This window comes from Phlebotomus papatasi, chromosome 1, assembly GCF_024763615.1.
Source record: "Phlebotomus papatasi isolate M1 chromosome 1, Ppap_2.1, whole genome shotgun sequence".
NCBI classification, from domain to species: domain Eukaryota; kingdom Metazoa; phylum Arthropoda; class Insecta; order Diptera; family Psychodidae; genus Phlebotomus; species Phlebotomus papatasi.
The window spans coordinates 6774434-6800076 of record NC_077222.1 but is presented as its reverse complement, the minus strand read 5'-3'; the positions used below and the strand labels follow the sequence as shown (position 1 = coordinate 6800076).

The 25643-nt window shown below is 36.6% G+C and overlaps 2 protein-coding genes across 4 annotated transcripts; both read left to right on the top strand.

The window, feature by feature from the left end:
- Positions 1 to 29: 29 nt before the first annotated feature.
- On the top strand, positions 30 to 3335 carry LOC129798627 (nuclear pore complex protein Nup98-Nup96-like). 3 transcript variants are annotated; one of them, XM_055841870.1, is made up of 2 exons: positions 30 to 180; positions 1636 to 3335. In XM_055841870.1, exon 2 carries the CDS (start codon positions 1749 to 1751, stop codon positions 3195 to 3197), a length of 1449 nt encoding a protein of 482 aa, XP_055697845.1. In that variant the 5' UTR covers positions 30 to 180; positions 1636 to 1748; the 3' UTR covers positions 3198 to 3335. The 3 variants fall into 3 exon arrangements, with proteins under 3 accessions (XP_055697845.1, XP_055697846.1, XP_055697844.1); XM_055841871.1 differs by having other exon boundaries at positions 1630 to 3335; XM_055841869.1 differs by having other exon boundaries at positions 1596 to 3335.
- Positions 3336 to 5615: 2280 nt separating this feature from the next.
- On the top strand, positions 5616 to 25637 carry LOC129798625 (nuclear pore complex protein Nup98-Nup96). The gene is made up of 7 exons (XM_055841865.1): positions 5616 to 5761; positions 5963 to 6293; positions 11570 to 14313; positions 17774 to 19249; positions 24267 to 24951; positions 25014 to 25126; positions 25209 to 25637. The coding sequence occupies exons 2-7, from the start codon at positions 6050 to 6052 to the stop codon at positions 25539 to 25541; spliced, it is 5595 nt and encodes a 1864-aa protein (XP_055697840.1). The 5' UTR covers positions 5616 to 5761; positions 5963 to 6049; the 3' UTR covers positions 25542 to 25637.
- Positions 25638 to 25643: the final 6 nt, after the last annotated feature.

The window sequence follows — 25643 nt, the reverse complement described above, 5'->3', positions numbered from 1 at the left end:
TTGGAATTCCGGGAATCCCCGCTCATTTTGAGTGGAAGTTTCATCGCTATCAAGGCAACTTTACATTGGCTGAGAGGATTTTGTTTGAAGTGGTTTTTTAATTAGGAAAATACTGCAATTAGTGTTAAACATAGCTTTGTTTACACGTGAAAACAGAAGTACTGTAGTTTCTGGAGAAGGGTAAGCTAAAATATGTTGTTTTTCTTCCGATTTCAACAAGAAAATATGATTTTATGTAGACATAAAATTTTTCCCAACAAAACTAATGTCCAGCGCACAATAAGTTTTGTTTGTAAACATCTTTTCAAAATTTCTTGTAAGGGAGCGAGATGACTAGATCTCACATCTCACTCACTCAGAATACAGTAGACTCTTCGATATCCAGCACTTCGATATCCGGGTGACAGCTGCCAAACACGGCGGTTGATATAATTCAAAATTATTTTCACTAAACATGAAGCTTGTCCAGAGTGAATTAAAGTATTATTAACATTGTATCGAAGTTTTTAATACATAATTGTGATAAAAAAATGAAATATAAGCACACCATGAAGAAAATTCTCTTTTTCTTTGTCAGACAGAAAATAAATTCACACTGCACAAAATAGAAAAACCGTTGATCATTCAAAAAACCTAAATGTCATTTTGTCCCCCAGTCAGCCGGATATCGAAGAGTCTACTGTATCAAAAACATGTTTACTCTTATGTTTATATTTTAGTTTGTAATTATTTTCGAAACCCTTTAGATTTAGAAACTTATTTAAATAACTTGTTTCATAAACATATTTTAGTACTCATTTCTAAACAGTTTGGATATTTAGTTTCGAAATTTAATAGAAACTATATTTTATATTTTAGTTTGTAAATAGTTTCGAAACCATTTAGAAACTTAATTTTAGTTAACTTGTTTCATAAACTGTAACCTAAATGTTTTGAAACCGTTTCGAAATTTTTCTGTTAACAGTTTATGAAACAAAGTTTCGAAATTTTGTAATACAAAAAGTTTCTGGAGGGTACACTAAACAAAAGTTATAGGGTAAGTGTGCCAAATTTCGGCATAGTTGCATGCAAGCGCCAAAGTCTCAAGTTTGAAATGTAATATCTTTAATAAAAAATTGATTTTTTTCATTCCTTCTATTTTAGGAGTGTTGCTTAGAACCTTGTAGACAGTTTATCGTCTTTATTTACTTTAAAATCGTTGTTAATACACTTTAAAATGAATAAAAATGTAGACATAGCTTTGGTGCCCTATTTCGGCCACCTTCATTCACATAGTTCCTTGCCCTTCGGGAATTCTTCCAATGCCTTTTTCACGTCATCTCGTTTGTCAAAGCTACATTTTTTGTTATTAATTTGCATTGAATAATCTCTAGAGTATGTAAAAACTAAAAATTCATGGAAATTCGAGGAACAAAAAAGGTGGCCGGAAATGCAAGCTGGCCGGAATTTGGCACACTTACACTATTGTGCGTTAGGCATAAATTTCAAATTTCTTTTTAAAAGTAATACAATAATTTTTACTAGTTTAGATAGGAATAAAGAATTGAATGCATAGACTGCATGCAATGTAAATTTTTGATATATTTTTGTTTGAGGGTCTTAACTTTCTTCTGTGCACATTTTTGTGAGGTTAAGGAGTAACATCTCCGGGGTCTTCGGGCATAAAATGAGTTACAGTGATATGGAAGATTCAGTTAGCGGGATACAAAAAAAAAATAATAAAGAAGATTAGAAAAATAACAGAGAGTATGGCCACTAGCAATCAGACTTCGCGCCAATCTGGAACTTCTATCTTTGGCGCTACTAAGCCATCAGGCTTCGGCTTTGGAGGAACTCAGCCTCAAACATCAATTTTCGGCCAGGCAAGCACTTCCAATGCCACTGGAACGAGTTTCTTTGGCCAGCAGACAACTGGCAATAGCTCAATCTTTGGCGCTACTGCGACTCCGGCTTTTGGGGTAGCTGCTCCAGGAGCCGGAGGTACAGCTCTGGCCAAGTATCAACCGTCAATTGGGACGGATACACTGATGAAGAATGGACAACTGAGTAGCGTTTCCACGAAACAGCACTGCATTACGGCCATGAAGGAGTACGAGGAGAAGTCGCTGGAAGAGCTACGAATGGAGGATTATGTGGCAAGTAGGAAGGGACCTCAGGCTGGAGCAGTCGGTGGGATTTTTGGCAATCAAGCTCCAGCGAGTAATTTGTTTGGGGCTCCGGCTAAGCAACAAACAACCGGGCTCTTTGGGCAGCAGCCTGAAAACAAAGGATTGTTCGGGAATACAAATACCATGGCAGGATTTGGGCAGGCCAGCGCCTTTGGGGCGACTACGAGTCAACCATCAGCTGGAGGGCTGTTCAATAAACCTTTTGCCGCACCAACAACTAGCACTTCCAATTTTGGCTTCGGGAATACGGCTAACAATGCCAGTACCAATATGTTTGGGGCGAAGCCTTTTGGGGCTCCGGCAACGGGAAGTGTTTTTGGGGCAGGACAGACAAATACAGCTGCTCCATCGGCCTTTGGGCAGCCCAACACGGGCTTTGGAGGCTTCGGACAGCCAAATGCCAATCAGAACACGTCACTCTTTGGCGGGACTCAGGATAAACCGGCTTTTGGGATGGCAGCAACGTCTACGGGATTTGGATTTGGCACGAACACCAATACAATGTCCGGAGGGAGTTTGTTTCAGCCGAAGCCAACAACGGGTTTTGGAGCTACGAGCGGAGGCTTTGGGACGACAACGTCAATGGCACCGGGATTTGGAGGTTTTGGCCAGACGAATCCTGGTGGATCGTTGTTCAATTCGTCTTTCAATAAGCCCGCTACGAGTGGCTTTGGAAGTTTTGGGAATCCCACAGTTAGTAGCCAACCTCTTGGATTGGGAACGTCAACAGTTGGAGGTGGACTATTTGGAGGAGCGGCTAATAAGCCAGGAGGATTCTTCGGAGGAGGAACGGGGACTGGGACAGGAGGAGGACTCTTCAACAATTCCCTGTCTTTTGGTTACAATAATTCTCTGATGGGAGGTTTGAATTCTTTGAATCAGAGTAGCCTGGGAATGCGAGGATCTCCAGGATTGGGACAGAATCAACAGGATACTGTTCCTGTACGTGAGCAGATTCTCGCACTAACTACAGCTTGTTACTTATCTCTTCAATTAGTGATAGAAACACTTAACAATTTCTCTTTTTAATGAAGTCATGTAAACCTTTCTTACAAAGGAAAAACAGTAAAAGAAAACTTGATTTGAAGTTAATTCCTGAATGAAAGGAGAATATCTTAAATATTCTAATTTTTGCAATAAAGAAGAAAGGTTTCACTATTAAAATTATTTATGCATTTTGCAGCAAAAATTGAGTTCACATGCTGCCTGAATTCCTTATTTTGTGTTCTACATTTTTTTTCTTACAAAAAATATGGGAGTAAAATATTTCTAAAAATAACATAGCTTTTCTGAATGAATTTGCCATATAAAAAATAAACAAGAAACAAATTTTTCAAAGGAAGATAACTCTAAATGCAAAGTTTGTTAAGGAAAAAAATAAAGTGCAAGAACTTGCAGATGTTGTATCTTTAGGAACGTTTTTGAGATCTGTTGCTCATAAAAGAAAATGAAGTGATCAAATTTATAAGGATTCCGTGATCAGTATCAAAGAAATAAATCGACAGACTGAATAAATGGATTAAATATTTGTTTTTTTTTTCATTTTATTCTCCTCTAAATAGTTCAAAGTTTAAAGGATTGGGGTGAATGGTGGAAAGCGAGACACTTAAGAAAAAAAAAAAACAATTTCAAATGCATTTTTAAACTGAATAAATAATTATTTCTTACCATTTTTTTGTATCATGGGATCCTTTGACAAATATTTTAACAGAATCTTAACAGTAGTTATTAAATATTGCAACCGAATAATCGGAAAATTTACGGAAATTAAAAAATACCACATTTTGAAAAGATGGACAAAATTTTGAAAAATTGGATAAAAACTTTTGGAAAGTTGGACATAGTGATATTAATGAGAAAATATCATACAAAATATGTAGAAAATCAAATGTTGAGGGTTTTCTCTGTATACTTGCACATTTAATGGTTATTCTAATCCCTCCTTTATGTCCGGGTAACAGTTGAGGAACGCTAATTACCAAGAACTTTCTGGACGTCCAACCAAAAAGAGATTCTGTAAATTTCACAGACGCCTCGCACTGTCCAGCAGTTATAATTTTAAAGCGGATGCAGCTTCTTAGCAGATTTCAATTCCCCATCCGCCCAAATCCTCTACACTTGCTTTGGCAGTTCTGTAGAGGCTCCTATTTGTCTTTCTCCAGATGTTTTTGCGATATTTACTATCTATTCTGTCAGAAAAAGTGATATTCGGAATCTAGAAATCTTTGCAGTCTTTTCCAGGAGATTTTCTCCTTATCAGCTGCTAACTGCTGTTGCAACTATTTCTCTGGGTACTTAAGGATCTTTGTCGTCCTTGTTAACATGATTTAACTGCACAAAACCACCAAATTCATTCACAAAATCAACTTGTCCAAGATTTCATAAAACTTGTTTTGAAGCAACGCGAAATTAAATCACTTCTATCCTTTTTAAATGTAATATTTCACAAATATTTTTTATACACCTTTTAAATTGATGTATGTCCTTCGATTTTCACTACGGACTTAACAATATTTCACAAATTATGCCGAAAAATCAAACAAAACACTTTGATATTTTCCTAGCAACTTTCATAAGAAACAGAGAAAATGACAACTACAGTAGACTCTCTCTCAATTGGGCATTTGGGGCAAAATGTCATCCGGTTTATAGACAGATTTGGGCGTCAAAGCCTTTGTAAATTTCACAAAAATCGCTCAATTATAAAGAATCACGATAAAATAGGAAGAACTGCAGCGAATTTGAGCAAATTAGCTTCATAACTAATGGCCTCTACACATTGGGAGCAATTTTTGTCAAAAATTGCTTTTTTGAAGGAAATTCCCTGCAGCGTTGTAGTGGGAAACGTCAAATTTCTTTCAAAAACGCAATTTTTGACGAAAATAGCTCCCAATGTGTAGACGCCTTAAACGTGAAAATTGTCAACAAAATTTTTCGCCAGATTGAAAAAGAGCCGATTGAGTGAGAGTCTACTGTACCGTCTCAAGGTTATGAATGTCACGCATGCAATACATTTTTTAAAGTCTTCTTGCAAGTCACCCTTTGATTGTTTTATAACGATTTTTACATTTTTAACTTCTGAAATAATCATAAAATTAAGTTTAATAATTTTTTTATCGAAAATTGAAATATTTAATTGATTTATTATCAAGTTTTTAGGGAGGTGTCTCTCATTCCAAACTGCTTTGTCCAACTTTCTAAACTGTATCGCTTTAGGCAAATGACCCTAGTGTCCTTTTCTTATATTTGATTAGCATTTTTTCTTCGAGGACTACAAACTGGTTACATGACCGAAAGAGCAAAAATATATGCTAGAAATTCCGCTTTTTTAGCTGATTGTGCATTGTGCTCACTGGGTAAGTAGCCGTTTGAAAAAGGCGGAAAGGCCTATTTGAATTTCCATTGGAATTCCCGCTCATTCCAGTGGAAGTCTCTTCGTTAAGTTCAATTTTCGTTCATTTCCGAGTCAACATTTCCTCATTGGCCGAATGAATTTTGTTTGAAGTGATTTTTAATTGAGAAAAACCCAAAATTAGTGATCAATAGAGCTTTGTTTGCACGTGAAAATAAAAGTACTGTGGCTCTGGAGAAAGGTAATGTGAAATAATCTCAAATATCTTGTGATTTTAGGGAGAAAATGCTGTTTTACGATGGCGCGTCTAGCGAGCTGTCAAAGTCAATTTTTCCAAGCGGATATTTCCTCTAAAAATAAACACAGCATGCATTATTTTGCACTATTTTTCCGTAAACAAATGCATTTTGTGGAATAATACAAATTCTCTGCGTATTCGTAGGCTTTTGAGGGGCAGTGCAACTTTCTCCTGAGGGCAAATTGTGAGGTTATGTGAGGACACCTTCAAAGGCGTGAAAGTCCTACGAGAATGTTCAACAAACCAACATTTGGAGGGGCTTCAACTTCAGGTTTTGGGTTTAATAACACCGCCACGGCAAGTCCTTTTGGTCAGTCGACTTTTGGGAAGCCAGCCACGACGGGATTCGGACAGACTTCTGCCTTCGGGCAGCCCAGCTCATCTCTGTTTGGTGGCAATCAGACCAATCTCTTTGGCACAGCCAACTCTTCGCCCTTTGGAGCACCCCAAGCCACCACGCAGTCCGGATTCGGGGGTAAGTGCTTTACTTTTTCAAGTGTTTTCTGTAATCCGATCGGCAGTAGCTCTTAACTGCGCAATTCGCAACGTCAGGGAATTTCGTCATGGAACACGTCACTCTTGCAGCAGCTTTAGATAACAAAGTGCCTCACAACAGCCAATGTTTATTTATTTACATTTTCAATTCAACAACAAGCTGGTTGCTGACTCTTTGTGAAAGTCTCTCAACTCTAGATTTTATTTTCAATTTATTTTCTTTAATATCCATGACCTAATTCAATTGCTTTTTCTGAATTTCGCAAAATTCGTGACTTTCACTTGGAAATTCTTTGTTCTGAAATCAGCTGCCTTCCAATATTTTGCTTTTTATCTTGCCAATAAATTTTTCAAAGCAAGAATCTTATCTTTGAAGAGAGCTTGAAGTCACAATGGAAACACAATGGCAGAAAATTAATAAAATTAACCGAAATATGGGCTGAGTTGATGAATAATTCGCCCAAAAAAACCATGAAGAGAAAGTGGCAGCCACATTAACATAGCCACTTGACATAAAACCCATAAAAACAAATATTTCCAGCAGCCTTTTCTCATTGCCAAGAGTTAGGATTTCTTTAATTTAGAAAAAGAATTATTTTTCAGTATTTAAAAAATAGGATTTTTTTTTTATTGGAACGATTTAAAATTTTTTTTTGTGTCCGGATGCGTATGCTATAAACGAAAGATTGACACGTTCATAGGAAGAAGCGGGGCACCTTTGGATCTGGGGCAGATTTGAAATTGGGATTTTCACCTATTTTTAACCCATTCCTTACCATGGTATTATACATCATACGCAAATTGAGTGATTTTAGATAATATATTCCTGGGCAACTGATACTCGAATTGCTATCGGGAATGGATTTTTAGTAAATTTAGTTCTTCAATTACTTGGGAAAAATAGTCCGACAGAGATGAAAATACATTTTGTTATTGTTTTCTCGCTTCGCGGAAGGTCATGCAAAATTTTTGCTCAAAATGGCGGACGGAAAATTCGACATACCGTCGAATTTATTAAAATTGGCATGTTTCCTCTTTCCTGATTTGAATTCTGGTTACCAATTTGTATTCTTGGATAGTTACTCTATCTAAAGCAATAGAGTTTGTAATGAATTAATGCACATGAATGAATCCCCGCGCCCCCATAATAGATAAAATTTATTTCTTTTCATAAAATTCATCTATTAATCTGTAAGAAATTAATTCCAAAATATGAACATTCTATCTCAAGTATTTCTGGTACATTGACTGAATGGGTTAAATAAAATTGAGCCTTATGATATAACTTAGCTTCACAAACAGATTAAGTAGTTAAATTACATTGTGCTATGGGTCAGTTCCATTTAAACATAGGAGAAAAATCCCTAATTCAAAGCTGTCCGACATTCAAAGGTGCCTCGCTTCCCATATCCGGAGAAACTTAGAAATTGGGAAAGGAAATAATTCAGCCACCACGTGGACACAACGGGAAGGAAGAATGTCTTGTCTTTGACTTTCGAAACCGATTTTCGAATAACTTTTCTCTTGGGAAACTCCATTTATGATTGGCCAGAATTAGTTTATTTACAGCTGGAGTTTAAACCAGTGATAAGCCCAGGTAAGCTTATGGTAGCTGAGATTCTTTACAGGTGACCTCGAAATCCGTGAAACACGGAATGCGTGAAATTTCGGTTGTGAGTTGAATTTTTGTGGTAAAGAAACGCGTCAAAATTCAACTTACAATCGAATTTTCACGCATTCCAAGTTGCAAGCACCTCAAGTTGCACGCATTTCGAGGGCACCTGTAAATAATCTCACCTGCCATAAGTTTATTTGGGCTTATCACTGGTATTTTTTTTATTTTAAATAGTCTGAGTAAGGAAGGCCAACAAAAGAAAAAAAAAGTTTAATGAAATCGGTTAATAAACATTAGAGATAGAGTCCGGTCCATTTGAACATGGTAAGGTTCCGGATACAGTGGGTTAATGTAGAAACGGATGGAACTCATAGTTAGAAAGATCTATCTATCTATCTACAATGTATACTAAAATTTCATCAAAATCGCTTCATAAACACCGAAAATATGGTCCTTCAAGACGTTTTTGACTATAGCTCAGGTCAGGGAACATCGAGGGAAGAGTGCGACCTACCATTGGAAAGGTCTCGACCTTAGCTACAACACACTAAAATTTAAAGAAAAAACATCGTCTAGTTTTCGAAATATTCGATATTGATTAATCGAAAATCGATTTAGTAACATCTTAAATTTTAATAACCAGAAAGTATAGCTCTGATTTTATTAAATACGTTTAATTCTTCTTAAGGAGGGAATTGAAGGCTTTTAAAAAGCACACAATTTTATAGAACGTGAAATTTTCCCCTGTTTGGCTGTTGTTCGATTTTCATTTGAACTCAAATACTTGGTTATTTGGACATTTGACACTAAAATTTATTATTGATAAACAAAATATGGCTAATTAAATTTTTTATCAAACGTAGAAGCGAAAATATAAAGCAAAAAATTGGTTCTGATAAAACATTCTGATAAATTTGAAGCCACAACGTCTCTGGTGCCGGTTCTAGGAAATTATATCAGTTAAGTCTAAGAATGCCGATTTAAAGGTCTTCAGTAATTTCATGAGTACAGAATCAATTCGGTTTACAGGAATCAAAGTTTATATGATCACTTAAACAAATTGCCAAAAACGGAACAATTATATTGCCTAAATTACTGACACATATCAAAAAGCAATTTCGTAAATTATTGCATTCAATTCATTGTATTCTAGCAAATGATCTTAACAAATTTTTTGGAAATATAAGTCTATCAGAAAAAATAATTTCTAATCAGAAAAAATAATCCATAATTTGCCCAAATTTTTAAGCTCAAGAATTAAATTGAATAGTTAAGCCAAATTGTGCTACGATTAAAGCATTATTAATGTTTAATTAAATATTTTATCCCATATAATTAAGAGTCTCTGATTTTTAGGTAAAAAATTTAAAAACAAAGATCTTTAGAGCTAGTTACATTTTTTTTTTAAATTAAGTAATAGGTAATATTAGGGGTGACATTAGCTCTGAAAAATGCGACCGGTTTTAGTGTTAATATTTCCCTGTTTTCGTACACATTTCACGAGATATCTCCAAAACTAAGTTGGTTGCCAATTTGGGATTTTCGGTTGTCTATTCAATATTAAATTGGTTTTTATTTTGTATTTGTATTTTTTGCTAATTCATTTTACAATGACAGAAAACAGCTAATAAACTCAAAAGTTTTTTCGGCTCGCTAGAAACATAAGGGAAGCATAGGAAACGTCATACCCCTGGGTAATATAATAGAAGTGATAAATAAAATTTTCAACTAAGTAATTTTGTTTATTTTTGAGGCAAATTAAAAAAAAAGGTTAATTTTCTTCCTAAAATCACCTAAAAATTACTTTATGCAAAGTTTGAGGTTAGATCTTTGTCAAGCAAATAAGTTTTATGCTGCAGCTCAAATTATAGTGTCACGTGCAATAGGGGAAACTGGGGCACCACACAAACACGGGGTACCACCAAACACTGCAATTTTTTAATCGGATATTGGATATCAGAGGATAAGACCGATAGGAATTTATAGGCACTATAGGGATGCTTGTCCACTGAAGGAATGGTCGAGATAGTCCAAGTAGTTTAGAAATAAAAATTAGTGTCTGGTGGTACCCCGTGTTTGGTGGTGCCCCAGTTTCCCCTATTTTGTATTTTTTTAATACGAATAGAATTATTATAGTCACTGAAAAGATCATTAAATTGAGGTTACTATAAATCTTAATACCATCTTAAGGCAAATTTTGGATGTTGTAAAATTTTAAAGGAGCATATTATTCGTTTTATTACTTCATTAATTGAATAATCCGAAATGAAACTAAAATCTATTCATTTTTAAAATTTACTTCAAAATTTTTCAGAATTCTCACTAAAAAAAACGTGTTATTTTTTTTAGGTTAAGGTCATCCTAACCAATTCAAATCAATTTATTAAAATTTTAATAAAAAAAATATCACAGAAACTTAAAATGCTGTTAGGTATTCAATTAGAATTAAGAGAATGAACAATTTATTTGGTAATTTTTAATCCTAAATATGCCTTAGTTTTTTGGTTATAATTCTCATAACCTTAAATAAATGGATTAAATTATGTCGACAACAGTTGCTGTGTAAGAGTTGCTTTTGCTAAGTGTATTTTTATGTGTTTCCCGAGACGAAAAAAGTTCTTAAATTATGTTGACAATAGTCGTTGTGTAAGAGCTGTTTTTGTTAAGTGTAGTTTTATCCCGAGACGAAAAAAGTTTTTAAAGTCAGGGGCCTCTCAACATTTCATTTTTCCATACGTTTTTGCATAGAGGCACTGAAGACTATTGGCAAGTTTTTTCCTAAAGAGAATTGACTTATCTGTTTGATATATTTCGAAATCGTGCATTAAAAGCTATCTAAAAATACATATTTCATAATACTCGCCGAAATAATACAAGAACTACGAGGAAATTTGTTTAAGTCGCGGTGCAATTCTGCAAAATTTTTACAAAGAAAAATGAAAAACAGCTTCACTTTTTATTAGGCTTGATGGGCCCCTGATAAAGTTCTTGCTAATCCTCCATGCCAGGGTTTAAATTTTGAGGTTAGTGTTAGCACGGTTGACGAAAAATTCACAGACTCATCATAGACTTTCTGTGTTATTATGTTTCCACTGTTTCTACAGTTATTGCAATTCCTTGTTGAAAGTATAATATTCTTAAGTGAATTTTAATTGCAAATTTATGTTTTTGTGTCATTCGCATTTTAAAATAAAAAAAAAATAATAAATTCTGAATCACGTCTAAGGTTTTTGCTTTGCCATCGGAAATAATCAGTGCAAGCACACTGAGAAAAAAAGAGGGTGCGATTAACTTTTTTTTCCTCATACCTTTAACACTTTTTAGGTGTAAAAATATATCAACATTTTTTAATGTTAATTTTACACCTTTTTAAGGGTAAAATTAACATGAAAAAGGGTAACTTCAACCCCAAATACACCTAAAAAGGGTAATATTTACACCGATTTTGAATCAATACTGCAGGGTAAAATTAACATTTCCGGAATGTTATTTTGACTTTTTCGGATTTCTCTCAGTGTACCTGAAAAGAATATACTTTATATTTTTATTTACCTCTTTGTTTATTTGAAGTAAAGCAATATTTCACGTATATTTTTGCATGATCGTAACATGTCATAACGATAACATTAAACCCCCTTTAGGTTTCTCCCAACCGGCCAATACGTCAGTGTTTGGAAGTGCCACTGGCAATCAGAACACGTCAATTTTCGGCCAATCTGGGACTTCTGCCTTTGGCGCTGCTAAGCCATCGGGCTTTGGCTTTGGAGGAACTCAGCCTCAAACATCAATTTTCGGCCAGGCAAGCACTTCCAATGCCACTGGAACGAGTTTCTTTGGCCAGCAAACGACTGGCAATAGCTCAATCTTTGGCGCCACAGCGACTCCGGCTTTTGGGGCAGCTGCTCCAGGAGCCGGAGGTACAGCTCTGGCCAAGTATCAACCGTCAATTGGGACGGATACTCTGATGAAGAATGGACAGCAGAGCAGCGTTTCCACGAAGCAGCACTGCATCACGGCCATGAAAGAGTACGAGGAGAAGTCTCTGGAAGAGCTACGAATGGAGGATTATGTGGCAAGTAGGAAGGGACCTCAGGCTGGAGCAGTCGGTGGGATTTTTGGCAATCAAGCTCCAACGAGTAATTTGTTTGGAGCTCCGGCTCAGCAACAAACAACCGGGCTGTTTGGGCAGCAGCCTGAAAACAAAGGATTGTTCGGGAATACAAACACCATGGCAGGATTTGGGCAGGCCAGCGCCTTTGGGGCAACTACGAGTCAACCATCAGCTGGAGGGCTGTTCAATAAACCTTTTGCCGCACCAACAACTAGCACTTCCAATTTTGGCTTCGGGAATACGGCTAACAATGCCAGTACCAATATGTTTGGGGCGAAGCCTTTTGGGGCTCCGGCAACGGGAAGTGTTTTTGGGGCAGGACAGACAAATACAGCTGCTCCATCGGCCTTTGGACAGCCCAACACGGGCTTTGGGGGCTTCGGACAGCCAAATGCCAATCAGAACACGTCTCTCTTTGGCGGGACTCAGGATAAACCGGCTTTTGGGATGGCAGCAACGTCTACGGGATTTGGATTTGGCACGAACACCAATACAATGTCCGGAGGGAGTTTGTTTCAGCCGAAGCCAGCAACGGGTTTTGGAGCTACGAGCGGAGGCTTTGGGACGACAACATCAATGGCACCGGGATTTGGAGGTTTTGGCCAGACGAATCCTGGTGGATCGTTGTTCAATTCGTCTTTCAATAAGCCCGCTACGAGTGGCTTTGGAAGCTTTGGGAATCCCACAGTTAGTAGCCAACCTCTTGGATTGGGAACGTCAACAGTTGGAGGTGGACTATTTGGAGGAGCGGCTAATAAGCCAGGAGGATTCTTCGGAGGAGGCACGGGGACCGGGACAGGAGGAGGACTCTTCAATAATTCCCTGTCTTTTGGCAACAATAACTCCCTGATGGGCGGTTTAGGGCAGAGTAGCCTGGGAATGGGAGGAGCTCCAGGATTGGGACAGAATCAGCAGAATACCGTTCCTGTGCATCAACAGATTCTCGCTCTGACGACTTCTCCTTACGGTGACAATCCGATTTTTAAGGATTTGAAGCCTCCGGGAGTGACTGAAGATGCTCTGAAGCCGACAAATCCTGCAGCACAGAAGGCGATACTGGAATCTTCAGCCAGTCAGTTCAAGGTGTCCTCGGCAAAGATCGAGCGAGGCGTCAAAGTGAAGCCAATTGGGAATGGATTGAGCAAGAAGTCGCTATTTGAGGGATTGGAGGAATATGACAGTTCTGTAGAGGAAAATTTCAATCTAAAACCCAGTGCTAGGCGTTTGATTATATCCAAGGGAATGGCTACTCCGACTAAACCGGCAAATGATTCCGTTCAGAGTCCACAGGGATCACAGGTGTACGGTTCGTCCGAGAGGAAGAGTCTCAATGTCTCGACTTCTCTGGCCAACAAAGAGAATCAAGAGAGTTTCACCAATGAAATCCCAGCAAACCTGTCAAGAGTCATTGATAATCCAAGGAGGGTGTCTTGGCTACATTCAAATCCGGACAAAAATCGCCGTCAGAGTGATGCCTACCTCGAGAGTACGGTCCAAGAGATTATGAGTGATAAGCAAAAATCTGAAAGTGGAAGAACTAGTGGAGTATCCTCCGGATCCAAAATGTCCAGGATGTCAAATCAGAAGGATAGCAAGAGTGATTCTCAAGGAAATAATTCCAGGGATGCTTCAGAGGCGTCTTTCAGGGGTGAAACGAGTGACGGAGAAGATATGCTGCTGACAACTTCTGAACCCCATCCAACGGGAATTGTCCTCAGAAGATCCGGATACTACACAATCCCATCCCTGGATGAATTGCAGAACTATCTCAAAGAGGATGGAACGTGCATTGTGCCAAATTTCACCATTGGACGCGAGAGATATGGAAATGTGTTTTTCGATGAGGAAATGGATGTGGCTGGGTTGAATTTGGACGAGACGGTTTTCTTCAGGCACAAAGAAGTGGTAATTTATGCGTTGGATGAGCAAAAGCCACCCATTGGAATGGGACTCAATCGACCGGCTCAGGTGACACTGGATCAATTGTGGCCAATGGATAAAACAACGCATGAGCCAATCAAAGATCCCGAGAGACTGGAGAGCATAGAATATGAAGAGCGCCTGAGGAGAGCCTGCAAAAAGTACGACACGAGATTTATTGACTATCGTCCGGAGACGGGAAGTTGGGTGTTCAAAGTCGATCACTTTTCAAAGTACGGTTTGACGGAGAGCGATGAGGAGGACGCTGGACCAGTTGATCCGGCGAAAAAGGCCAAGATAACCGCACCGGCAGTTCAGCAGAAGGGACAAGTGGCAGCGGGTGCGAAACAAACGGTCAGTACCTATTTTTCAAATAATATTATTTTTTTCGTGTGATATTTAGTAAGCAAGTTAGTCAAAAAAAAAATCAGTAAAAGAAATGGTGAGCTTCAGAATGGTTAAAAATGGTAATTTTAGAAATTTTCACTTATAAAATACAAAATTTTAAATTTTTCATGAAAATTTCCAAAATTTCGTGAAAAATCTAAAATTTCATGATAATTTCCAAAATTTCAAGGCCAAAGTTAAACAACTTAAATGGCATCTCAACATGATATGATTTATTTCTTATTAAATTTTAATATTTCTCAAAACTTCCAAAATTTCGAGAAAAATCCAAAATTTCATGTAATTTTCCAAAATTTCATGAAAATTTCCAAAATTTCAAGACCTAATTTTAACAACTTAAACCACAGAGCAACATTAGCCGTACTCACTATGGCGTTGTTATCTCGTAATCTCCGTAATCTGTTATCTTGTTATAATTTTTCATATATAAAATACATTACGAGAACATAACGAGATAACGAGATAACGATATTACAAGATAACAGCGCCATAGTGAGTACGGCTATTGATTGATTGATTTCTGTATAATAAGTTTAATACTCTTCAAAACTTCCAAAATTTCGTGAAAAATCTTAAATTTCATGATAGTTTCCAAAATTTCAAGACCAAAACTCGACAACTTAAACCACATCTCTACATAAAATGATTGATTTTTTATTAAAAAAAATAATATTTCTAAAACGTCCCAAAATTTTGAGAAAAATTCAAAGTTTCATGTATATTTCCAAAATTTCAAGACCTAGTTTTAACAACTTAAACTACAGCACAACATTGATTGATTTGTCTATAATAAATTTAATACTTCTCAAAACTTCCAAAATTTCGTGAAAAATCTAAAATTTCGTGATAGTTCCCAAAATTTCAAGACCAAAGTTGAACAACTTAAACCACATCTCAACATAAAATAATTGATTTTCTTATTTAAAAAAAATAATATTTATCAAACGTTCCAAAATTTCGTGAAAATGTAAAATTTCATGTAAATTTTCGAAAAATTTCATGAAAATTTTTCAACATTTCATGTAAATTTTACAAAATTTGATGGGCTATGTGTAGGGCAAGGTTTTGAAGGTTCGTATTAAAAAAGGAGACCAAGATTTAAGATTTTTCACTGAATGCCACACAAACCGAATCAATTATATTACTATATCAAAAAAATCTCTTACTTATTGGGCTCATAATTCTGCCTCACAAAATTCCTGGAAGTCCTTGGATTTTCCTCTACAGGAAAATGAAAATGTAGCGGCATTTTTTACGAAGGTGCCCTGGTTAAAAACGACCCCCTTCAAGCAAAAGATTTTCACGGTAAATATTAACCCTAATAAACCCTCTATAACTTGGAATAGTTGCTTTTTCGAAAAGACACTTGCAGTGTGCAAAGATGCATAAAATATTACACATCAGAACTACGATTTTAGGCCCATTTTTTATTTTTGCCTTTTGGTCCCAGGAAAAAAGGCCTAGGTTTCCAAGTTTGTCAGGAAATGTGAGATGTAGGACTAGCTTTTAGATTATAGGTCCATGGATGAAATTCATTTAGTAACTTGGAAAAAAATCAACTTTTACGAAGTTGCAACATTACGAAGGTGCAAAGCCATCCCCTATACAATTTTCGTTATTGAATAAAAAAATGATTTTTTTATAGGAAAATTACTTGAACTTTTTTTTAAATTTGTCAAATTAGTTTTTTTTTATTTTCGTGCAAAATTTCCAATGTTTGAACGTAAATATTTCGCAGAATAGCAATAAATAAACTTGAAAGGCAATATCACGTAATTGAGACGCAATCCGTTTATTCACAGTTGAATAATGTCTTGAGTAGAAGGTAAATGGAACTTCATTTGCTTTATTTGCTCAATATTACAATAATGCCGAGAACATTTATGAAGAACCAAACTAAGAAGCTCTTAAAAAAAAAGTTACTAAGAGGGTATAGATTTTTTATATACTTATCAATTTATTCCATGGCTCTTGTCAGGAAATTTGAGGCATTGTACTAGCTTTTGAAAAATATAATTGGTTGTGGCAGAGCTTTACCTTTAAAAGATATCAATTGAATTGGAAATACGCCCGGACAATCGCTCTCCGGAGCTTCCTCCTCAATCACAAACGTGGAATAGATATTTCTTAATGAATATGTCCGGCTCGAAGGACCACTGTTTGTGGCAGAGCTTTACCTTTAAAAGATATCAATTAAATTAGAAATACTCCCGGACAAGCGCTCTCCGGAGCTTTCTCCTCAATCACAAACCTGGTAGATAATTCTTAATGAATAGAGTATATCCGGCTCGAAGGACCACTTGTTGTGGCAGTGCTTTACCTTTAAAAGATATCAATTGAATTGGAAATACTCCCGGACAAGCGCTCTCCGGAGCTTTCTCCTCAATCACAAACCTGGAATAGACAATTCTTAATGAATATATCCGGCTCGAAGGACCACTAATTGTGACAGAGCTTTACCTTTGAAAGATATCAATTAAATTAGAAATACGCCCGGACAGTCGTTCTCCGGAGTTTCCTCAATCACAAACGTGGAATAAATATTTCTTAATGAATACATCCGGCTCGAAGGACCACTGATTGTGGCAGAGCTTTACCTTTAAAAGATATCAATTGAATTAGAAACATGCCCGGACAATCGCTCTCCGGAGCATGCTCCTCAATCACAAACCTGGAATAGATAATTCTTAATGAATATACCCGGATTGAAAACCGAAATTTGACACAGTTTTTCTTCCAGCAGTTTTATTTCACATCTACCTTTCTCACTACAAAACCACCAGAATTTTCTCCACATTTAATCTTCTTCTTCTTGAATCGTTTGACACTCGAAAAATTTCCCTCTTCTATACGCCATCTACATTTGAACTCGGTAACTTGCAATTTAAATTTCTCTCGACCTTCTTAACCCATTAGACTCAACTCAATCAATCTCTAGTAATGAAATTAGATAAGAAATGTGGAGCTCATAGGCAAAATGACACATATCCTATACTTTAGCCATAGGATATGTCTCATTTTGCCTCTGAGCTCCAGAAATTATACTCAACAATAATATTACAATGGGTCAAATTAATTAAAGACACATAATTGTTCGAAGTTTGAGTTGTTCTAAAGTAGTGTGCTTTTCTCTAGGGTTTTTTAGCCAAAGTACTTTTCGAAAGCTCTGTGGTTATGTTCGAAAATTGAACTGTTAGACTTTCTATTTTAGCTGAGACACACTTGGGGAGATTATAACAGTCAAGAGGAAATTTATCTGAGAAATGCACCACTTTTTTACTGATCCTATTTATTTACTGAGTATTTTTCCTGTTAATTTCTTTCGAACTATTTTCCACTGATTTTTCGTAAGAAAAAACTTTGAATCTTACTGATATAAAAAAATAACTGACCAAAAAACTCGTAGCCGGCTGCAACTAGTGAAGCTCCAGTGGCATCTTCCTCGAATCTCTATCCGGATATTGATGAACTGCGTCAAATGACCACGATGCCAAAGTCCTTGGTGGAGATGGAGGATGATTTTGACATGGATTTCATGCCAAATTTCTCCCATGCCCATCCCGTCAGTCCATCAGCCTCAATGGCAATGGAAATGGGAGCAAAGTCGCACAAGTTGCAACTGATGAAGGCGGCTTTCTTCACGGAAGATGACTACGACAATCGATCCATTTGTACGGATTCCGTGACGGGAAGAGAGAGTCCGGATCAGGATCAGATTGTTCCCAGTCGTCGTCTTGGCAGTCGTTTCTCTAGCATGCAGAGCATTTATAAGGAATCCAGTGTCATGAGTCTCCAGACACAATCCGATGATACACCAATTGTGTCCAGGATTGTTGGACTTCCGGCAAAAGTGGAGGTGCCGGAGAAGAAACTCCCAAGGCAGATTATTGAACCTATTTACTATCCTTTGGTGGTTGAGCCGAAGATTGCCATTGTCAATCCTGTTGGGACTATTGTTCCATTTGCGAATTCTGTGGCGAAGCATTTGAAGGCCAAGTGTATTGCTGACATTGGGATTTTGGCCGGGAGACGGTTCAGAGTTGGCTGGGGTCCAAGGAATTCCTGTGTGATCCTGACAACAGCTCAAGTTGTTCAGGACATTAAGAGAGCTACAACGAGTCTGGGGGATTTTGCTCCAGTTCTCGCAGCTCGGGCATCAGATGACAAATCCCCAGCCATTGCAATGAGACTGGAAGTGGCTTCAGTGCTCCCAATTCGGGGCTTCCAGCGTTCAATTCAGAAGCATCTCGGCATTCAGTTGAAGTACTGCGAAAAGGTCATTTTCTCTCCAAGCGAATGCCCACAGTTCCTGCCGGCAGGTGGGACAGATTTGCTTCAGGAGCACTGTCAGCAGGCCCGGGAGCAGCAGGGTCAGAGTCAGCATGAGAAGTATGCTCAGAGTGTTTGGGCGCTGTGCGAGGCCCTCTGGGGCGAAGAAGAGGAACTCCAGGGACAGGATCCGGCCAGTCATTTGACAGTCATGCGACGCCGGGAACTCCTGTCCAATTGGCTGGAGGAAGTTGTCTCAGAAAAGCCCATTTCCGTGGCAGAAAGCTCAGACTACCTGGAGTACTTGATTGAGTTGCTCTATGCCCACAAAGTCACAGAAGCGTGCGAGTTGGCTTTTATGAAGAATGACATGAATCTGTCGCTGCTGATCTCACAATCTTCCGGAGGTCCAATTGTGCGTCAGTTGATTCAGCATCAATTGGCTTCGTGGCAAGAAGTTGAAGCTGACAAGTTTATCAATGTCAACCGTCTGAAGGTGTTTATGCTAGTTGCCGGGATTCCTCTGCTGTCCTCTGCTAACGGGACGCTGGATGGAGGGAAAGGAGGAACAATCAATGTATTCAAAGATGTGGACTGGATCACTGCACTTGCGGTAAGTCAGAATTTTTCTTCGGCCTGTATTTTTTGTTACCCTTTTCAATTCTTTTTTACCCTTTGACAGGAAATTAAGTAAAATTATTTGCAGTGCAAAGTGTGAAGTGTAAAGTCAAGTCTAAAAATGAAAAGACTTTGTATCAGCATTTTTTTGGAAAAGGATTTTTCCCAAAGAAAATGCAACTTCACTTTGCAATTTTTTTTTGCAAAGTGCAAAGTGTAAAGTCAAGTCTAAGAATGAAGATTTTTTATGAGCATTTTTTTAAAAAGGATTTTTCCCAAAGAAAATGCAACTTCACTTTACAAAGTTTTTTTTGCAAAGTGTAAAGTGTAAAGTCAAGTCTAAGAATAAAGAGATTTTTATGAGCATTTTTTGGAAAGGGTTTTTCCTAAAGTAAATGCAACTTCACTTTGCAAAGTTTTTTTTTTTGCAAAGTGTAAAGTCAAGTCTAAAACGGAGGATTTTTTATGAACATTTTTTTGGAAAAGAGGTTTTCTCAAAGAAAATGCAACTTCACTTTGCAAAGCCTTTTTGCAAAGTGTAAAGTGTAAAGTCAAGTCTAAGAATGAAGAGATTTTTTATGAGTATTTTTTTGGAAAAGGATTTTTCCAAAAGGAAATGTCACTTCACTTTGCAAAGCTTTTTTTTGCAAAGTGTAAAATGTAAAGTCAAGTCTAAGAATGAAGATTTTTTATGAGCATTTTTTTGGAAAAGGATTTTTCCCAAAGAATATGCAACGTCACTTTGCAAAGATTTTTTTTTTGCAAAGTGTAAAGTCAAGTCTAAGAATGAAGAGATTTTTATGAGTATTTCTTTGGAAAAGGATTTTTCCCAAAGAAAATGCAACTTCATTTTGCAAAGGTTTTTTCTTAAGTGCAAAATGTAAAGTCAAATCTAAGAATGAAAAGATTTTTTTATGAGCATTTTTTTGGAAAAGGATTTCTCCTAAAGAAAATGCAACTTCACTTTGCAAAGTTTTTTTTGCAAGGTGAAAAGAAATTAAAATACTTTTTTACAAATTTTTCATCAGATACAGTGAGTGTCAATAGTTTGTTGCCTAATGGATGTTTGAGAAATCAAGTGAAAAAAATGATAGAAAAAAATACTTTTCCAAATTTTTCTTTTTACAGATGAGTTCCTTGTAATCCGTAGATATTATTTATAGTTTTCAAAAAAAAATAATTAATTTTATTTCATATCAAAAATAATTGTTTTCCAAAAGTTGGTCATTTTTGAAAAATCAAAAGTTTGTTGCCTCATTAAAAAAACTAATTCAAAATGGTGAAAACGTGCAACCAACTTTATGTAAACCGGTTACATTTTGAGCTTATGTCATTTGATAGGCAAATGGTGGATTTGTACATTTTTAAGGCTGTCAATGTTAAATATATAGGTGTAAGAGTGATGATAAATAACAAGAAATAATCAGTTTTTTGATAATTCATAATTTAGGTTATAATAGCAAATTACAAAAAGTTGAAAGGTGGGATATTGTCCAGAGATACTGCTGGAAGGAATCGGCGTCGCTTAATTGCCAAATTTTATGGAAATTCATGAAAAGTTATACATAAAATGGTCAAATATCATAGTTATGAGGCACGAGTACATCTGAAAAACGCTACTGGTAGACCCAGGGTTTCGACTCAGAAAGTCGATAACCACATTCTAGGTATCTCTGATAGTAACCCCATGATGTTTGCTTCAAAAATTCAGAGTCGGCTGGTTACAGAAGGCATACAGGCTTCAAATGCTTCGAAAATCAAACTCAAAATGAAAGAAAATGTAAGAATAGGTACTTGGCTCGCAAGATTCCATTGGTAAGCAAAACCAAACTGCGTAAGAGGTTGTATTTTTACGTTTTTAGCATGCTCCAAGTGAATTTACAACCTTTTAACCAGATTGGTTTTGTTTACCAATGGAAACCTGCAAACCAAGTAATTATTCTTACCACTTTCATTAAATTGCGGTTGGTTTTGAAGCCTGTATGCCTTCTGTAACCAGCCGACTCTGAATTTTTGAAGCAAACATCATGGGGTTACTATCAGAGATACCTAGAATGCGGTTATCGACTTTCTGAGTCGAAACCCTGGGTCTACCAGTAGCGTTTTTCAGATGTACTCGTGCCTCATAACTATAATATTTGACCATTTTATGTATAATTTTTCATGAATTTCCATAAAATTTGGCAATTAAGCGACGCCGATTCCTTCCAGCAGTATCTCTGGACAATATCCCACCTTTCAACTTTTTGTAATTTGCCATTATAACCTAAATTATGAATTATCAAAAAACTGATTATTTCTTGTTATTTATCATCACTCTTACACCTATATATTTAACATTGACAGCCTTAAAAATGTACAAATCCACCATTTGCCTATCAAATGACATAAGCTCAAAATGTAACCGGTTTACATAAAGTTGGTTGCACGTTTTCACCATTTTGAATTAGTTTTTTTAATGAGGCAACAAACTTTTGATTTTTCAAAAATGACCAACTTTTGGAAAACAATTATTTTTGATATGAAATAAAATTAATTATTTTTTTTGAAAACTATAAATAATATCTACGGATTACAAGGAACTCATCTGCAAAAAGAAAAATTTGGAAAAGTATTTTTTTCTATCATTTTTTTCACTTGATTTCTCAAACATCCATTAGGCAACAAACTATTGACACTCACTGTAGTTGGAATTTAGATTTTACAAATTTTATATTTTCAAAATTATTTTACAAATTCGTATTATAAAGTTTTTAAATTAAAATTAATGTTTACAAATCCACCTTTATTATGCGAAATGAATATTCGGTTTTCTTGATAATGATTCGCTGGTTCGTCGTCATTTTTTGCAGCATTTAAACGAGGGTATTTTAGTTCGAAACTGCCTTTTCGAAAAGAAAATATCCGATTTTGAGCTTTACCTCAGATTAACTTGCCTACTTTGCGGAGCAAAAATATATTTCTCTTCGAAAGTTCAGTGAGTAATATTAGAATTTTGCAAACATCTAAAGTTTACAAATTCAGTGTTATTGAAGAATATGGAATGCATTTCCCTGATAGAAAATCAAGAAATGAATAGTGACACGATATAGATATTTCTTTTCGAACATGTCACTGAATCCTCAACGTAATAAAATTTCAGAACGAGGATTCTTGTGTAGCTGTGAAATTTGGGAACTGGAAGATGAGAAATATTCAAGTTTTTGCACACTTGAAGTATTTTTAATTTAAATCAGATAAAGAATAAAATAAGAAATAAATTGTAAAAGAATATACATTTTTTTTTTTAATTTCTGATACCGGCTGGCATAAACCCCTGGGATAGGGCAAGTTTGATAAAAAGGTGGTGCAAACACAAGTAGATTTAGATTCTCCAATAGTATTGCTTATGGCGTTGTTGCTTATGGCTAGTTTTATTGCTTCTAAAACGTATGATTTATTCCTTTAGTTAATTTTATTTTTGAGTGATTATAATGGTGATCTTCAAATGAAAAACGAAAAGGGGAAATGCATATCACTTCTCACGTGCTTCTGTGTAATCGACTTTTATTTCATATTGGCTCCTGTCACGACTATTTTGTTGTTTTGGAATACGGCGAGGACTGTGGAAAACAGTCGAGACAGGAACCAACACAGAATAGTAGATAACCCGGAATTACATGAGAACGGACCCTTTTCGAGAGTTCCTCTTTTATTTTTTATTCGAATAACACCAATATTATTGTAGTCACTCAAGGATAAAATTTACTATAAGAAAAATTCACACTGTTTAAAATTATTTTTCATACAAGAAGAATCGTAAACGAATCGCAATCTCTTCTTAGAAAATATCCCCTTGTGATTCTTTTCTGTGTCATTTTTACAAGTAGATCTTGAAAAATTCGAAGATCTATTTGAAAAGCCAAAAAAGATGCATTGGGCTCAAACAAAAGTAGATTTTGATTCTCCAATAGTGTCTTGGATAAAAGATAAATGGTACTCTATTTGAACAAAAAGTCGTTGATGTTCGAAGAATTCATATTCAGTTTCGAATTTTCATACTGAATTTTCGAACAAGTTGGGGAAAATTTATCTAATATCACATCAAAAAGCTGGCAAGAGAGTTACTTAGTGATTATGGACTGATTAAATAATGGGACTAGAATAGTAAGCGTCGGTGTTCTGTTTTTACCCTCAGAACAATGTGAAGATCGTCACATTTTGACACTTAGGCACTTCGAAATTCGAACAGGATGTAACTTCCGCCACCTTGCGAAAGTATTAAGAAGTAAGAAAGTCTCTTTTTTGGATCTTCAAATATATTTTCGAATTTTTCAAGATCTACTTCTGTACGGAAAGAGTAACTCTTGTGCCAGCTTTTTTGTAAGATATTTGATAAATTTTCCCCATCTTGTTCGAAAATTTAGTATGAAAATTCGAAATTGAATTTGAATTATTCGAACATCAACGTCTTTTTGTGCATATAGAGTTCCATTTATCTTTTATCTAAGACACTATTGGAGAATCAAAATCTACTTCTGTTTGGGCTCATTATGGTAAGGTAAAGTACCCTTGCTCGATTGGTTCCTCGTCTCGACCGGTAGATTTATTTATTTAATTTATTTATATTTGCTATAATATTTTGCGTATGATTTAACATTAATAGGTCAATTATTCCATGAATAATACGAACCAGTGACAAATTCGTAGAAATTGACGAAAATGATCATCAAACATTTAAAAATTGATCCACCGGTCGAATCGAGGAACCCGGTCGAGTGAGGGTACTTTACCTTACTTTTCGAATGAAAAGTGAACATGTTTTTTTTAGCACTTTACTGTCCTCAAGTGCTTCGGCCTTATCGACTTTCCTTTGTATTGGTTTCTGTCTCGACTATTTTCGCCAGTTTTCGCCGTGTTCTAAAATCAACCAAACAGTCGTGACAGGAACCAATGCAAAGAAAACTTGGTAATGTTAGAAGCACTCGAGAAAAGTAAAACAAACATGCAACATAATTAATGTTGCTTTGCAGATTAATTTGTGGTATTTGTGCTCTCCAACGGCTTCGATAACTGACGCACTGCTGAACTACGAGAGTGCTTTTATGTCTGAGGATGGAGTAGCTGCTCCGCCGAATCCTCCCTACACAGATTACGAGGTGGACAGTAAGCATCCCATCCAGGATCTGCGCTACCATCTGCTGAAGTTGTACTCAAAGAGGAGTCATCGGATTGAGACTCTTCTCAATCCAGCTACTCATACAGCAGATTCCATGGACTTCCGCCTCAGTTGGCTCCTCCTGCAGACTCTAGACACTCTGGGGTATCATCATTGTTCGGAAAAGTCCGAGTGTCAGTTGCATACGTCCTTTGCTAGTCAACTGGAAAATTATGGAATGTGGCATTGGGCGATTTTTGTGCTTCTGCATATCCGGAACCGGGAGAGACGAGAGATTAGCGTGCAACAGATACTGTTCCGCTATATTAGGTTGTCGGAGGAGGAGGAGGGTTTTGCCGATGAGGAGTACGAGGTGAAGGAGAGATTTGTGATTGAGAATTTACATGTCCCAGTGACGTGGATTTGCTGGGCTAAAGCTGTCAGGGCGGGATCCATGAAGAGGTATCAGGAACAGGCGGAGTTTCTCATCAAGGCCAAACAGTGGAACTTGGCCCATGAAATCATAATGAATCACATTGCTCCAGATGCTGTGATCAATGGTGAGTGTCTTGGGTGGAAAAGGTTGGGAACTGGGATAAAGTAATATTTGTTTTTTTTTTAGATAACATCCCTTACTTGAAGGAGCTTCTAAAGTCTCTGAAGGAGACGAAAAAAATACTGAATTGGAGGAATCAGGGACAGATTCTCTACGATTTTATCGATATGAATGAAAAGGTGTGTGTACTGGATAATTAGCTGAGATTCTTAGCGAAGGCCTTTTTTGTCATCCTAATTATTTTCAATTGTTCTTTGGTAGTTTGAATCACTGAAGATGGTGGCAGAGAGTGATCTCGTGAGCCATTGGGAAGGACTGAAGCCTCAACTGGATGAACTGTGCTCACGAATAAATCTCTTCCCATGTCCGACGGCTAAGCATCGACTCTGCCAGAGTGAAATATCCCAGAGACTGGCTTGCCTGGTTCGTGGGATTCTCATGACATCGCCTCATCTCAATCCCTGTCTTCTGATCAAGGTGGCCCTGGAAAAGCTGCCGCTGCCCCAGGAATATGCCCAGAAGGAACTCAAATTCTTCATTGATTCTGTTATGGTGGAAAATTTTCAGCACACAGATGAGCAAATGGATGCTTAAGGATTTAAGGAAAAAAATATTTCGAAAATTTAGGACGTAAATGAATGAAATTACTTGTAAGAACGTTGAAATGTAATAAAAATAACTTTGAATGAATTTACG